The sequence below is a fragment of the Morchella importuna genome, assembly GCF_003444635.1.
Source record: "Morchella importuna strain M04M26 chromosome Unknown Morimp01GS006, whole genome shotgun sequence".
Taxonomy (NCBI): Eukaryota; Fungi; Ascomycota; class Pezizomycetes; order Pezizales; family Morchellaceae; genus Morchella; species Morchella importuna.
Window position 1 is genome coordinate 834,683 of NW_025763403.1, and position 16,056 is coordinate 850,738.

General features: G+C 48.1%; 4 protein-coding genes across 4 annotated transcripts; all 4 read right to left on the reverse strand.

The window, feature by feature from the left end:
- Positions 1 to 423: 423 nt before the first annotated feature.
- Positions 424 to 768, reverse strand: LAJ45_03037 (uncharacterized protein; the record flags this gene model as incomplete). Its single annotated transcript, XM_046112626.1, has 2 exons — positions 424 to 557; positions 630 to 768. The coding sequence occupies 2 exons, from the start codon at positions 766 to 768 to the stop codon at positions 424 to 426; spliced, it is 273 nt and encodes a 90-aa protein (XP_045974115.1).
- Positions 769 to 7,472: 6,704 nt separating this feature from the next.
- Positions 7,473 to 8,231, reverse strand: LAJ45_03038 (uncharacterized protein; the record flags this gene model as incomplete). Its single annotated transcript, XM_046112627.1, has 2 exons — positions 7,473 to 7,732; positions 7,802 to 8,231. The coding sequence occupies 2 exons, from the start codon at positions 8,229 to 8,231 to the stop codon at positions 7,473 to 7,475; spliced, it is 690 nt and encodes a 229-aa protein (XP_045974116.1).
- A 4,474-nt stretch (positions 8,232 to 12,705) lies between these two features.
- LAJ45_03039 (uncharacterized protein) lies at positions 12,706 to 13,568 on the reverse strand (the record flags this gene model as incomplete). Its single annotated transcript, XM_046112628.1, has 3 exons — positions 12,706 to 12,860; positions 12,927 to 13,346; positions 13,406 to 13,568. 3 exons carry the CDS (start codon positions 13,566 to 13,568, stop codon positions 12,706 to 12,708), a joined length of 738 nt encoding a protein of 245 aa, XP_045974117.1.
- Positions 13,569 to 13,865: 297 nt separating this feature from the next.
- LAJ45_03040 (uncharacterized protein) lies at positions 13,866 to 14,373 on the reverse strand (the record flags this gene model as incomplete). Its single annotated transcript, XM_046112629.1, has 3 exons — positions 13,866 to 13,939; positions 14,114 to 14,138; positions 14,218 to 14,373. The coding sequence occupies 3 exons, from the start codon at positions 14,371 to 14,373 to the stop codon at positions 13,866 to 13,868; spliced, it is 255 nt and encodes an 84-aa protein (XP_045974118.1).
- Positions 14,374 to 16,056: the final 1,683 nt, after the last annotated feature.

A 16,056-nucleotide genomic window follows, 5' to 3' on the forward strand; every position in this document is an offset into this window, starting at 1 on the left:
TATCGATAGTAGAAGTACATGTAAGACAGACCCCCGGGGCCCCACATATAGGCAGTACGTAAGACAAACACAATTCCCAATGACCGCTATTATTACTCCCCTCCCTATACCTAATCTCCAACTCCAAGTTTCACCAAGAAAGAGCGCCACAAAACGCCACACACAATCCCCCCTCAGGGAAGCATCACTCGGTTGTGGCGGTGCATCCCGAGTGACACATTATGACATACAAGCCCAACACGCAAGAAACCGCCGCAGCACCAGTAGTACATGTAGTAAACTCAGGCCTCTCTACATCATCAAGGTTTTAGAAACATTTCGCTCAAACATTTCACTCCCACATTGGCCACTCTATCAAACATATCACCTTTCCCCGCTCCCCCCAGATTTTACCCCTCCCTCCCCTAGATCGACCACTCTTCCCTATGTGGTCTTCTCATACTCCAGTTCCCTCAAGTACACCCTCTTCCGCGCCGCATACCTCGCCTCAGCACGCTCCGCCTCCACAATGGCCGCCACATACTCCTTCCCGTTGACCTTGACGTTGCGGGTACGAGCTGTCCATCCATCTCCATGTTAGCTTACTTCCTTCTTCTCGCTATATGAGAGGGGTGTGGGGGGCGAATTACTGGCAATTTCCAGCAGGAGGCGAACGTAGGGGCTTGGACCGCGGGGGGCTGTGGGCGCGGAGTTGCCCGCCTGCTGTGCGAGGGAGAGGAGCTTGTCGAATGATGCGGCAGAGTCGGTGGTGGGGGTGGAAGTGTCCATTTTTTCTTTCGGAGGGGGGGGTTAGAAGTGGGGGTTAGTCGTTGGAGAGATTATCGGGAGATACACTGATGTTTAGGAAGAGGGGAGGGGGGGATAGTACCGTTGTTTATGAAGTTTTGTATCTTGTGTGTATTAGAGATTCAATGACAGGAACTTTGATGAGAAGAAGAAGAGTGTTGGGTGGCTAAAAAGAGAAAGTAAAGAAGAAAAAAGGGAAAAAAAAACCCGTGTTACTCAGTGCCGTGGGGAAAACGTGTTTCCCCACGCACATGTGGCGTAAGTCACAACCGTTTGAAATAAAGCCACGCAGCTTACCAAGTGGAAAACCTAACATACATGCCCTCATAGCTTTCACGCTCCCTGAACTTCCCTCCCTTTGCTTGAAAATGCCAGGAGAGAGTTAAGGTGCCCCGTCATTGAATATCACTCGGACGAGTGATATATCATGATGGCACCTTGATTTTTTTCTTTTCTTTTTTTCTTTTTTTGAATGATGGCGCCTTGGGACCGTATTATCTAGATGAAGGGGACTATAGAAGAGATTTAGAGGGCGGATATTGTGTAGCATATGAAGAACACACCGCATACAAGTGTGCTCGTTGGGCGTCGAGTCGTGCCTGACCGCTCATTGGGGGTGTCCTTCACTTCGACTTCAAGAACTCACGCGATACGAAAATCTACATCGGTCTTTGTTTATCTAAATCCGGACACTTAGGCGAGCGCTATGTGTGGAGATTGATTGGTTGGTTGATGGTGGTGGGGCACTTAGAGATCTATTGGGATTTATTTCTGCTTCGCTAATTACAAGCTTCATCGTCTGGGTTGGATGATCAGCGATCCTACGGTGGAGACAACCAACAAGACTTGATACCGCTAGAGGCTATCCTATAAGATTTCCAAAGCTTCAGGTATCTCATTCTCTGGGCTCTGCATGTAATTCATAGGGTTTTCGTGCTCGACGATCCGAGGCGTGGCACAGAGCCCCCCCTCCCCCAACCTCGCGGTGGCAGCAAAAAAAAAAAAAAATGGGAGAGGAGAGCGAGGACTCGAACCCCGGACCACCCGATGCAGTGGACGCACAGAGCTCCTATTTGTATACGATAGGGCCTGATTATTGTTGGCACTGAACCGAGCTCCTAGCCATTAGGACATCTCCTCTCGATGGTAAAAGTTCCTTTCTCGCTTTTAACGGCCGGCTGAGCAGGAAGCATAGTAGCCGCTACGCCCGATGAGGCAGCGCGTGATAGGCAAGCCGGAAGTACTCCTTTGAGTCTTCCGCTTGCCTATCCCCCCCTCTCCTTCCTCCCCCCCCCCCCCATAGTGCCCCGCCCAATCCTCCCCACCAACTCGTACGCGGCTGAGGGAGCCAACCCAGCACGAGGCACATGGTGCTATGAGCTGAGGAGAGCAGATCTTGAAGACACGGCTCTGCAACACCCAGCCCTCAGCATTTTTGCATCTCAACTCTCATCTCTGGCACAGTCCGGATTGGCCCATCCTCCTACGCAGCTCATCCCGGGAGGAGGAGAAGGAGGGATGATAAAGGAGTAGATGATTGAAAGATGGTACCACCCCAACCCATGAGACCGGAGGCAAAGCTGACCATCTATCCCAGTCTTTAAGAATGTCGATGCGGTCTTCTTCTCTCCGCAAGTGCGCAGTCCGGAGATATAACAGAGAAAAGTCCCCTCTCCCGGCTGCGGTACGACTCGCGTCACGAGTACTGAGCCTAGGCTCGTTCCCCGGCGACGGACCTAAACTCCTGTATCACATAGTGCAGGAGAGGCTATGCACGTTATGATCCCTCCGACCAGTCATGAAGTATGCTTTCTCAAGTTTAGGATACCCTTCCTTCGTTCCCGCAGCTAATAAAGTGGATAGAGTAACCCCCAAATAATCAACGATTGAAGTCGGCAGCGGATTCGCATGGAAATTCACATACTCCATAAAAAACATCCATCTTTTAATGATCGTTCATAACACGCCACAACAAACGCATGCAACAGATTACCGGTGGCAGTGAGTATCGGTCACTCGTGGTTCACCTGAGCACCGGCTCCCGCTCGGTCGATAAGTCGAGGCCGTACCGCTGGGGGCGGGCATCTCTGCCACCCCAGACATTGAAACGACGTTCGGTGTCGTCTGTCAGCGGCTCGATCCTACTATGACGCTGCCATCGAGGGATATCGCCCATGGGCACGCAGGAAGCCGGGCCCGTTGGTCCATCTCTCCATCGAGTCGTGATACTGCAAAGAAACGCTGCGCGATGTTGATGCCACTGTAATGGCTGTGCAGCGATGATAAGAAGGAGAAGAAGAAGAAGAAGATGATGTTGGAGGAGGAGATGAGGTTGGGATCGGGAGAGATTTAAGACTGAGGTCACTCTTAGGCACGTGACAGGCTTTGTGGCGCTGGGCATACGCGGCAAGTGTGCCTGCCGCCTTACCTATTTCTGCCCAGCGTGGTCCCGCCGCTTACCTGTTTTGGCATTTGTTACAATTCGTACTAATATTACGTTATCTTCTTAGGCTTTTTAAATAATTGACATACGCTCGGGCCGGTTACAGCAAGTATACGGGCTATACGCGCGGTGGGCCGGGCTTTGGATATTCAGGGTCAACGAGAGTAATATGTGGGCCAGTTTTGATTAAACCGTGGAATGCCGATGTTTGTGAGTACAATATACGTACATTATCTCCATCCATTTTCTAAAAAGGTAGAACTAAATCGGCTACATTATATTTACCTCTTGCGACATTAATGGATGCTTTTAGAGAGCCCGTATATTACACTACTTCGGTTGGTTGGATCAACCGGGCAGGGCCCACACTTCTTTCATGGGGCGGGCCAGGCCGGGCCATGGACAAAGGTCTACTCTGCAGGTTCTGCAACAGATACCGCCTCTGCTCCCAAAACGCGCCGGCATCGCCACTGCTGCTCTCAGATTACTGGGCGTCTCGCATCACCCTGGACGACCGCATCACCACCATTTACCTTGGGGATGGTGGTTTGGATGGAGGAGAAAGTTGGGCAAATATCGACCAGTGTGGCCTATTAAAAGGCTTTATTGGCCCCGAAAACGATACTAATATTAGGTTAACTTGCGCTTCGAGGGTGAGCTTTAATGACGTTCGACAACAGTCCACATATAGATGGTGAAGGAACAGCGGGTTCGGAGAAGAGAAAGGCTATCTAGTCTGCTTTGAATGTCTTTAATTCTGTCGTTCTCTCGCTACAAGTTTTATCCTACAGATAAACATGATGATTCCATATTGTAATAATTTAAGGTTCATGACATTATATTATGCTTTTGCTATTTGTAGTACTATTTGTAAAGCTTCAAGTACAACAATTAACAAAGCCCAAAGCCGCAGTCCGTATAGACAAACAAACATACAAACCAACATAGACACACATGTAATATCAAAGACCGACCCGCATGCACATAACGCCTTTACAATAGTATAAGCCTTACCAAAAAAAGAAAGGAAAAAAAGAGAGGAAAAAACGTGAAACTCAAAAGCAGAAGAAAACAAGACCGCAAGGTAGAAAAATTGAAGAAAAGAAAGTAAAAAAAAGATTTATTTACTCAGAGACGAAAGGGAAAGAAAAGAGAAATGACCGTCTAGTCAAATTGCTCCGTGAACCTGCTGACCCGCTCGAAAACTTGACCCATGGGATTGTAGCGGTAGGCAAAAGTGCAAAAAAACAGAAAGACGGGATCAAGAACTACATGTATGGAGAGGGTGGATTCGGTTAGCGACTCTTGATTGTAATTGCAAGTATGATTCCAATAAAAAATCTCTATGTAGAATGAGGAGAAGGAGGACTTACCAGCGGCACCCATGATTATCAACGCGACTCGTGCGAACTCTATATCATCAAAACCGTGTTAGCAATCGTAATCCAATAAACACAAACCCATCTCAAAGTTGCGCTGCAGTACCCCATCGTGAGAACAACTACATGTACGTACCTTGATCGCCTGCCAAATAGTTAGTTGAAAAGTGACTTTCCCACGAAGTGACACTCAAAAATGTCAGATATGTGTGTTGACCCACAATTGCTCAGAGGGCGTGTGGGGGTCTCCAACACCGGGGTCTGGCGGGCCTTGGGCTTCGATAGGAACTTCTTGAAGGGTTTTTTGATGAAGTCTTTTGTACTCTTAAGCAGTGAGACTAGCTTTGTCGAGAGCCGTTTCTTCGTAAAGACGTTAGATGCGAGGCCAGCTAGATAGGATGATGTAGTTTGTGCAACATACGGGAAGGGGCTAAGAGACGGGAAGGTGCGAGCGGGTATGTGTGTGATGTTGATCAATCGCAAGGGTATGGACAGGATTGCTTACTCTTTCTTCTTTAAGGAATTTCATTTTGTCGATCGAGTTGGGATTGATGATACTGGGGTTTTCTTTTTTGTAGATTAATGGTGAGTTGATGAGAGAAGGGGGAGAAAGAAGAAAGAAAAAAATCTACGGGTTTTTATAGGTGGAGTCACTGCAATCATGTGCTGTGGCTGGCTGCGTGCGCCCTTTCTAAAAATGAAAATGAAAAAAAAAAAAAAAAAAAAAACCGCTCCCCAATTGCGAGCCACCACCCACATTTTCAAACAGAAAAGCCGCCACCCCATCAAAAGAGCAGCACACCCCATTAGATCATCAAATCCAAGCCTTTTTATCTTCCATTTCCTCTTCAATCCTGGGATAAAAGAAAGTACAGACATACTTTCCCTTCCGACACAGGCGGTCACTCGGACATCGCACGAGGCTCTGTGACGCAGATCTGATGCAGCTTGACTATCAATAGACATATGGGCTATACTAGAGAGGCTGTTGGGTATACAGTCATATATATACAGATCCATGATTACGAGGCAAGGGAGACTATTACTAATTCTGGTGATGTAGAATCTAGACACCTGTCCGACATAGAGATGACACGATGGTCGTACACCCGCGAATGAACGCCTTGAACTGGCCTCTACTGGCCACTGAACTTGAAAGATGGCTTCACGCTGCGATTTCTCCTTCAACGGGGTGGCATGATCAACGATTACCACCATGATGTTTACATTGAGAGATCGCGCGCGGCGGGCCCCAAGAGAGACCTAGAAGCGGGCAGCGCCGAAGACAGGCCGAGAGTATAGAGGGGAGTATAGAGGAATGAACGGAGATGACTGGATTCTGTTTTCTCTCGTTTCTTACTGGGGCTCAAGGCCAGTGACGAGGGATATCGTTGCCAACACGCTACTCTGCTTGTTGAAAGCGAAGGAACAGAAAGAAATCTTCATGCATCTACGTGAGTACACCTAGTGTCATATTTCGACAAGCACACAAACTAATTTGACTTTAGCTACACCTTACGCACGCTGTTTAGCACGAGAGATGGGACCCTAGAGCAACATCCGACTATGTTCTATGCGTAAAAGATAGTCGTGGATAAACATGATGTATCGAAGGCACATTTTGTGCACCGACTGTCTAGTCTCTATGAACAAGAGACAAAGAGGCCTAGGAGTTTGACCAATCCTTTGGTGAGTACATCACCATGCAAAGAATTTCATTCGTAAACTAATTACAATTTCTGAATCGTTACAGATTAGGATCACACGCGTCAGGGGAGATTCGGTGTTGGTGCGGCCCGTAGGGTGTTGGAACCTCGTGTTTGAAGATTTTCGATGCGGAGAATGATTTTGCCCCCCTTAGCCCCCTACGCGGAGTGGCTTAAGCAAGAAGAGTTGGAGGGAGATAATGGAGAATGAGAAGAACGGGAAAAGACGGAGGGGAGAGGATATGCCGAAGGGCTCAGCACAACATCCACTCTTTCCCTGGGCAGTAGCCACCGATGGTACATGGTATTAAAGGTGAATCATGGCCCACAAGGCTCTGATTTTACGGGCCCGAAGTCCCTCGAACTCCAGGAATGTTCACGGACACAGCAAAGAATCCCCACAGGTAGTTGAACCTCTTGTGCCATCGGTATGAAAGACATAACTATTGCTCCGTGAGTACAAATATTGCACCACCTCACAAATACCCAAGCACTACTAACTTTGCTAAAGCCTTAGATGCACCAGATGGGGGGAAATGGGTTTATACTCTCGAGGAAGAGATGGAATTCGGGGGAGCGGAATTCAGGGATGGCTCCTAGGCTTGATGTTGGTGCGGTGATAAGGAGTTCTACAGGAGAAAACGTGGGGAGGAAAATTTGGGATATTTTCAAAGTTGACGTGCGCTATTTTTTTTTCTTTGTGAGTATCTGACAGTCCGAAAGTTTAAAACGATAAAGGCTAACACAGTTTAATTGCTCAATTTTAGCAGCTACAAAGTTTTCTCGGCAGACAAGACAAGGTTCGGCTTTCTAAAGAAGCAGATTTTTTCTCGAACTACAAATAAAACGGAACCTACCGTTAAGAAAATATTTTCTTTTAGTTTGGGTGACTGGTGGTTCACATCACAGGTTATCACTCTCAAGGATTCAAGCGTCAAATTCATAACAAAACATTCTCCAATCCAGAACATGCGGACACATCAAATTTACCGGTATTCAACTTTTTTAATTCATCTTCGGAGATTCCAGCTCCATAAATACATAAAATCATCCAGAAATAACCAACACTCGCAACTCATAGTTTTCTCCCCAACTCTGCAACTACGTTCATTGCTCATATGCATACCGCTCTCACCGGTACCCGCATTAACATCGGCTCTAGTTGCCGATCTTGCCCAAGACAAAGTCCACAGCCTCACTACCGTACTTGGTGACGTACGCCAGATGGATGAGCGTGCTTGTTCCACTAGCGCAGAAGAGATCGCCAATGTCGCAGTACGAGTGAATCTTGCTGGAAAAGGATTCGAGGGATTGGTCGGTACCGCGTGGAAAGAGACCTTTCAAGTAAGTTGCAGTCCCCTCTTGGAAGCTTTCGCTGGCAACATGGCGGGGGTCTCCCATGAGAACAACCGCCACAACTACATTACAGAAGGTTAGCAAGAGTCATTCACTCAAATCTCTGCGCGGTAGATTATGTTTATGCTAACCTTTGCCAGAGATACTAGTCGCAACCGGATCAGTCTTTGCACCCAACAGGACAGTCGGTCCTCCACCACCGCCCAAAGTATCTCCAATGATATGTGCACCCTGGGAGTAGCCCATAAGCACGATCTTCTGGTTGGGGCAGGCCGCGACCTGGTTCGTAAGCATTGTCTTCAACGCTGCAGTTCCAGAAGCAGAAGATGCTGCGTAGTCGGTCAAGGTGGCAGGGTAGTCGACGGATGCAGTGGTGATTGTCTGAGAACTCTGACTGACAACATCATCCATGACATCGCCAATGATACCAGCTCCGGCGGCTTCAGTGGAGGCACGCGCAGCGATGATGTGAACGGGGGCACAGTCGGCGCGTGTCTCGAGGAGGGGAGTAGCACTGGTAAAGGCAGCGAGTGCAAGGGCGATCAGAGTTGACTGCTTCATGTTTTCGAAGGATGGATTGAGGCCGGTGATGCTTTGAGTGAGGTGATCGAGTTGTTGCTGTTGGTTGGATGAGAATAGCCAGATGGGAGAAGCCCTTTTATGGATCTCTGGAAGCTCTTTACTAACTAGCTATCATTTATCCCCTTCCCTCAAATTTACACATAAGAATTAATTCCAACGTTGTCTCTAGCTCTATCTCTACAGCTCCACTCTCAAAAAAGCCGAGGCAGAAACCCCCCTTCGGCACCAAAGACAGAGACAGCTTCCAGGCAACATGCATGTACCAGGAGGCTGGAATACATCGCAAGCCCACCATGGTGTTTAGCTATGTATGCACATATATCGCGGTGTTTTGCAATACCAACGATATCCCAGCTCCAGTTATCCGAATCCCCGCTGCAGTAATATAGACTCTCGGATTAAGGTTAGCGAGACAGGGGTACCTGGTCTGTAGATCCTGTTGTTGAGGCAGACGATGTTTCAGCCGAGGGATGAATCTGCGTACCAGAGTTTCAAACGGAGCTCCGAGGTAACTAGAAGAGGTATGGAATGAAAATCTTGGAATGGTCTCTGTGTTCAGTGCGTACGGGGTGCTGTTGAAACTACCCGGGGGGACGGCCCTGTTCTAGGGATGTTTACTGCTCATGTATGGACTAATTCGACTATTCTCCCTCGGTCGTTTGGTCTTTGGATGGATGTGCATTCTTAAAGTTCTAGTTTTACCGAGGCTGGTTCTATAATTGGAGTTGCTCTGCGTTGACTCCATCGGCCAGTATCCTGGGAGGAGGGGTAGGCTGGCAGGATAAGCTTCTGGGTTGCGGTGGTAATATACACATTGCAGCAGTGGAGGTTCATGGTATTGGGATTTGGAATAGGGTTACAGTTGACCTGAGGGGTTTGTTAGGGCTACTTAGAAGTATTGCCATGTATCCGAGATTAAGCCAGTGAGTGAGTATTCCTAATCCAACAGAATTGTCAACTAAAACTCATCTAACCTCTCCCGTTTAGAAATATTGCCACCAACACAAGAAAAAGCATGCATCGAATCATCACCAATAATACCAAAACAGCCTCCTCACAACCTATCCTCACGATCAATCAAGTCCAATCCCTTGTGCCAGACCCTCAATAACGGTATTCTCCGTCAAATTATAGCTAGCTACGTAGATCATCCGCTCAATGATGCACGCCGACCGGAAACCCCACAATTTGTTCCGACAGATCTGTGCCAAGCAGCCTCGGTATGTTTTTTATCTCGGAGCTTTTTCTTTCTCCCTAGACATTAGCACATGTAGAATAGATGGATGTTTTGGTGAGGAAGTTGTGTGGTCCTTGCTGGGATGTTGTTTTAGGCGGAATTAATTAATTGCGGGGTAATTGGTGTGTGTGATCAGTGCTTGGGGGTTTGTGTGCCCTTGGGGATACTGGATGTATTTGAAGTATCTACATATGTGAGTTTTATGTTCTTTGAGTGTCTAAGGCGCTGGTACGGTTGCGGGAGCTATATTGTGGGGTGCATACTTCTTCCTTTTCTTCATGCACTCAACGAATGGAGATGTGAGTAATTTGATACGACCGGATATATTCTAGCCCACTGCTGATGGGCAAGAGGGTAAAATTAGCACGCATCAAATCAGCTCGGGCTCCAGTAGCTTGGTTATAATCTATGTAGTTGATGTTTTATTCTGCCTGTCGATGTATCGAGATTCCGAGTGATTACCCATGATTCCGTACCACAACTTCTCTATGGTGGAGTTGCGTGCAGTGTTGTTCCGGCCCGCCACCCCGTATGGCTGTTAGATATCTAGACGTGACTAGATCTAAGAGGTATCTTTGGATTGAAGATGTATCTTGACTCCATGAGGTGGTGACTGTGGCCATACATACATCCGAACCCTCCACAGACCGTAGGGCATTACTCATGAGTTCATCTGCAATCACAGCTCAAAAATATTAGAGAACAGTCGACATAGCAGCCCATGATATGCGGCGGCTCGGACTCCCCCTAGCTAATCCTCCAAAACGATGGTCCAGGCGGAGACGCGCACAAGAACGGAAGGAAGGAGAATGAGACACAGAAAGATCAGCATCGCTGGGCTTGGCGCACGGTTTCTCACTCGATGTCTCGTGTCTCCGGATCTGGCGGTAATTAAAGACAATATTGGGGCGGTGGGCCTGGGGTAACACTGGTTGGGTCGTGGGTGTTGGTGGAGCTCGAGAAGGCCTGTAGGGTTAGGTGTGCGTCCTGCCTGACCCCACTGACTTGCACGACCGTGACATCCATCTCCTCCCCCCCCAAACCCCCTAAGCGCCAATATGTATTCTCCCAAATTTAATCTCGGCCATTTCGGCCCACTCATTAGTTTGACCGAAGGAAAATAAAATCGGGGGCAAACAAAATTTTTAAGTAAGGCTCTAACTCGGTCGTACTGAGTTTCTGTTCGAGTATGTACCTCTGTGCCGATGGGGGCCTGCAAGGTTGTGTGTGGGCTTTGGAGGTGTTAGTGATGGATTATCATTGTAGAGCCTCGATCCCCAACAAACGCAATTATCTCAAGCATTTCAAGGACTCTCTTTGATGGTACGTATGGGTCCCTCTCGTAACCATCACTGTTCACTTACAATACATGCCCAATCTCAGCAAGCTAGACGACAGACTCGGAACTTCACGGCCCATCAGCACCTAATCAACGTCGAAAGCTCCACCCCAGATAACAGAGACGACAATCTGGCACCACCATTCGCAGCCCGCGCAGCATAACAAAAAACTCCACATCCTACCCCATCCAATTCTCTGATATCGGCGATCGACCTCGGAGCCACGACAATTCCAAAACCCAGAATACGCCTCTCAATTCCGATTCCAAAGAGCGGTAATGTCCAATGTCCAGCTACGAGACTACCTCTCCTGCCAATCGGGAATGCGATCGACCTCCGCCGGATAGATACCTACGAAAGAAAAGAAGGGCGCTGCTCTGTCGGCGGGCCGGGCGACTCTGAATACTGGTGCCGGTTGGGAAGGCGGCCGGGATAGCAGACGCTATAGCCCTGGCAAAGGGAGCGCATACTTTCAGTCTCGACGTATACTACGAGGGACAGTAACACTCGGGAGATGGGGGCCATACATATACTGCGGGTTTTATACGTGGCTGGCCAGTGGCGGGCCCGACCGACCGCTTTATTTGTAGGTGGAGGAAAACCACACACCCCACTCCTCTCCCCCGCATCAGAATAACAAAAGCAACAAAGCATAACTAACTATCATTCCCTCCAAGCAATCCACACACACCGACAATAAAGAAAAAAACAATCCACCGCCGGTGGTTAGTTGCATCTGCTGCATCTGCTCTGCTCCATCCGCTACTATCTCATACTAGGGAACCCAGTTTCTCTGGTAAGCCCTGGCGCCATAACAACAGGAAACGCAGACAAAGGCAGCAGCGGGTAAAAGAGCTGGCGGGGTATGGCTATTAGAAAACTTCCAAAAACGCAATCCGTGTCCCAGAGCTGTCGGTTTAAAACACCGAGTGATATTTCGTGATTAAACATGTGCTGGGCTGCTTAGTCACCTCCTGTTCGGTGAGCCAATTACAGGAACCTACTACGTGATTTACGTTTGGCTTTGATCCTAGTAAGGTGCGTGAAAGGCTATTTTCGTGAGGCGATTCCCGGCTGCGGAGTCTGAGGATGCTTGGGGGCGGGTTAAGTGGTTGTGCGGTCTGTTCTAATGTATTTGCAGGTAAACGGACAAGCACCGCCAACGACACTCATTTTCGTACCTTTACAAGACCCATCAATCGACTCGCCGTCCCCCAACCCCGCTGAATGACACAAAATACGGTTGATGTCACGCTGAAACAGTAACCCGAGACGCCCCAACATGCGAGCCCGGCTTGACTAGAGAGGTATGTTCTCCTATGCTGTCGTCACAGGAGGAACCACAGGGCTGGTTTATTCGGGATTTTGTGGCTGTATTGGGTTGGGCTATGGTGTCGACTCCCCGCGGCGCAGCATGTCGTGGGCGGTGAGCCTGGAGGTGGATGATGGTACTCCTCTGACGAGCCCCGAGCTCCTTGTTAAGTTGCGAGGGTTGAAGCTTAGGATATAATGGGTTTCGGTCTTATATGACTACATACATCCCTATTCTTACAAGCAGGCCTTTGATCAACCGCCGCGAATCCCTACCGGCAGACGGTTCTCCTCATATCAACCGATAAATCAACCCACAAAAACTGCAATCGATCCATGAAAAAGGGCTAAAGATTTTATGGTATGCCGGCCGGCAGATAATATATATTAAGACAAAGAAATTAAATTACAGTAGCCCGTACTTTTTCCACCCCACCCCCCCCCCCCCCCAAACAGATTATGCACACCAGGGCAACTTCTATACACCCGCCAACACTCATCCCCCCCAATTCCCCAATCAACCTTTCCATATATCCCCCCTAAGCAAGCAGGTAGGCGAGCAAGCTTAGATAGAAGTGACATCCGAGGCGGAGTACAAGCAGACCTTGGAGTCAGGGCCGCTTCCGAGCTCCTTGGGCTCGGCGCCGGAAGAGTTGCCAGTGTATCTAGCACAGATCTTCTTGACGTTTGAGACCTTGGTGGACTTGATAGTGATGGTATCTGCATCAATGAGTCAGTATCAAGTAAACCCTCAAATGATCTGATATTGCAATTTCAGCTACTCACCACCATAGTTCTCGTTGCCACCAGCAAGCAACTTTCCGTTCTTGGCCACAACACCCGACATCTCAACCTGGCGCTTGGTCTGTCCAGACTTGCAGTTACCGCACGACCTCCACAATTTGCCAAAGTCCTGAACGTAGAAGTCCTTGATGACGACCTTTCCACCACCGTTGTGCTGGATGACCTTGTCGTCGGCGTTCTTGGCGCCTCCTCCGGTGACGTACGAGGTGCCGGAGCTCTGCTTGATGGTCAAAGCATCCTCGCAGACATCTTCCCACCAGACGTTCTGGATGGTGCAGCTTCCGAGACAGTGGACACCCTCAATCTGGTCCTTGCCGATGATGACGTTCTTAAGAGTGGCGCCAGCTTCGAGGATGAAGACGGCGTCCTTGTTGCCACCTTCGGCCTGGCCAGAGCAGGAGACTGGTGGGTTTGTTAGTATCATGATACAGTGTCGAAGAGAGGAGGGATATAAGACTCACCACCACGGCCGAAGCGCTTCATACCACCATCGAAAGTGCCAGTGATGGTCTTGGCGGCGGAGAGAGTGGTGCTGCTGGCAGCAGAGGGGAAAGTGGTGGTTGCGGCGGCAGAGACAGAGACGGCGCCGAGGAGAGCAGAAACGAGGACTGAAGTGAGCTGCATGTTGATTTTTATTTCGGGTTGGTGGTTTGATAGCGAGTTTTGCTGAAGTTGATTATAAGAAAGAGTGAATGAGTGAAGCTGCTATCAAAGCGAGCGAGTGAATTGAAATAAAAGTGAAGGTAGTGAAGGTGAATGATTGTGTGAGTGAGTGAGGAGAGAAGGAAGTATTGGAGGTGGGAATATGAAGCTCTTTATAATGCATTCATCGTGGGCTGTTGTGGGGAACACGGACCTCTGTTGGACGTTTAGATTATTGATATCCCTGGAGCCCGTATAGGTACTGTATTCCTTTGGGTTCTACCCACTATCGGAGAACTGAAGTGGCGGGACCTCTCCACTCGGGTCATTATGCACCGGCGGTACGGTAAGATCTAGACAAGAGAATTGAAATTCACTATCCACTTGTGCGCTCAACTCTCCGTTTCAGCTAATGTAGAGTGATAGAGTAACAGTGAACTCGAAGCGGATTAAGGTTCTTGGCTAATATATTTTGAAGCACGGTCCTTGAGGTAAATTTTCCGGAAACTCGGGTTACACCGACGTACTTTGTTGGTTGCGCGAGTGAGCCACCTGGACAAAATTAAATCTGATTTGTTGAGAATTGGAATCTGTAGCTTTTCTAGACTAAAAGATCAGACGGAGCACATACGAAAGTATGAATCGAATAGTAGTAAAATTCCCACAGGCAAGACCTCATCGCAATCCAGAACTGAAGTGTGGTCAGATTTGAGCTTCCGCAGCCCTGGGAATAATGTTGGACCCTTGCGCAGATAAACCGTGAATCCAGATTCTTAGAAGCAAACATATCTCAATTAAGGTATAGTACTTGACCAGGATCCAAACCCAAAGCTGACTTATGTGTCGTGTATATTAGTAGTTGGGCGCCTTAATAATATAGTGGTAGTCCCACCGCACACAACATCGGACGTTTACCATTTCAATCTTGGCGCTTGGGTTGGAGCGTACTAGCGCTCTCGATTCCACATATTCGGACGAATGGTTGGATCTCATTGTACGGAACATGAAAGTAAATTCCTCCGATACATGGATGCGGAGAATGTTCTTAAACTCTAAATTTGGATGAATAGAGTAATTTTGTTCCAGATCTTTCCGACGCGAGAATTTAAGTATCCTAGACCCCTGTTCAGATCTATTGTGCTCGTGGGAGATAGATTGACGTGAGACCAACGGCGGTTGTACCGAGCATGATCGTGAAGATTTGGAGCAGTTTAGCACCAACGGCTACTTGGCTTTGTTAAGGAGTTCTGTGGCTTGCATGCTGCAAGCGAGCTTGTAACAGCCACGAATTGGGTCATACGAATACGAAGTAGCTGGAGATTTTTGCGTACAATCGTGAGGCACTCCGGCCCGTCAGTATTTAGCATCGGCGCGAATATCGCCGAGTGACCTTGTGTGCAAATGAGAAAAGCAGTTGGATGAGGGCAACTGTTGCAATTGTCTAATAGGGGGCGTCCGCCAAGAATAATATACCGCGGTTATATAGTATTCATGCTATCCCAGAGGGGAGTAATACATGTAAACAGATCATAGCGACACTTCTTATGGGAAATTTCCGTAAAGAATATATTAGAAGGCAATACTGGAACTCCGCCCGTAACTAAGGAGTTCACGCCGTTGATAATATGGTGGAGGAGTGAACCTTCCAACCTCGGCTATAGGAACTCTCCGTGTATATAGTGCCAAGCCTAAGCTTTGTTTATATGATCCCTGCTTTTAGGCGGATAATGCTCCTTTGGTGAATTCTCTGTTGGGCGAATGGAGCGACATCGTGTAAAGAGGAGGTTGGACTAAAGTAGTTCAGACGGACGTTGTAACCTGGTTTTGGAAGGAATTCATACAGGGGCTACTCTAATGGAATCCCAGTAAAACCTAGCACCTAAGTTTAACTGCAGTCATTAGTTGGCATCGTGATCACTAGTGACGATTAAAGGCGTTCGCATGAACATGAGGTGCTGAGACGTGACGAGGAGAAGAAAGGGGAATAACTCCCTCATGATCTCGCTTGTAACCCGTTCAGCTACAATCAATAGCCACCATCAGGGTGTGGATGTTCCTTGTATGTAGAGCTGGTTTGGGAAGATTTTTTATTTTGCGCGTGGTCCGGATTGGATATCCCAATATTAACAGAGATGAAGGCAAAAGGGGAGTCTTCGATGATGATGTTCTGATGACACCGCTTTAGCGGAGGACAGAAAATTTAAAATGTTATTGTTAAAGGTAACGGTGTACATAATCGAACCTACCCGAGAGAACCATAGAATAAAGTTTAGAAACCTTGCGCAATCTCGTGGAATTTCGAGTGATACCCCATGACCAACTGAGTGAACCGGTACTAACACCTTCGCTCTGAGATTATGAAATCATGGGAGGCAAGGCCTAGCGGTCCTACCTTCAAAATATTTGGGAATTATAAATCCCTATCAGATTACGATGTCATCAGTCAGCGTTGATCCCCGCTTCGCGAATT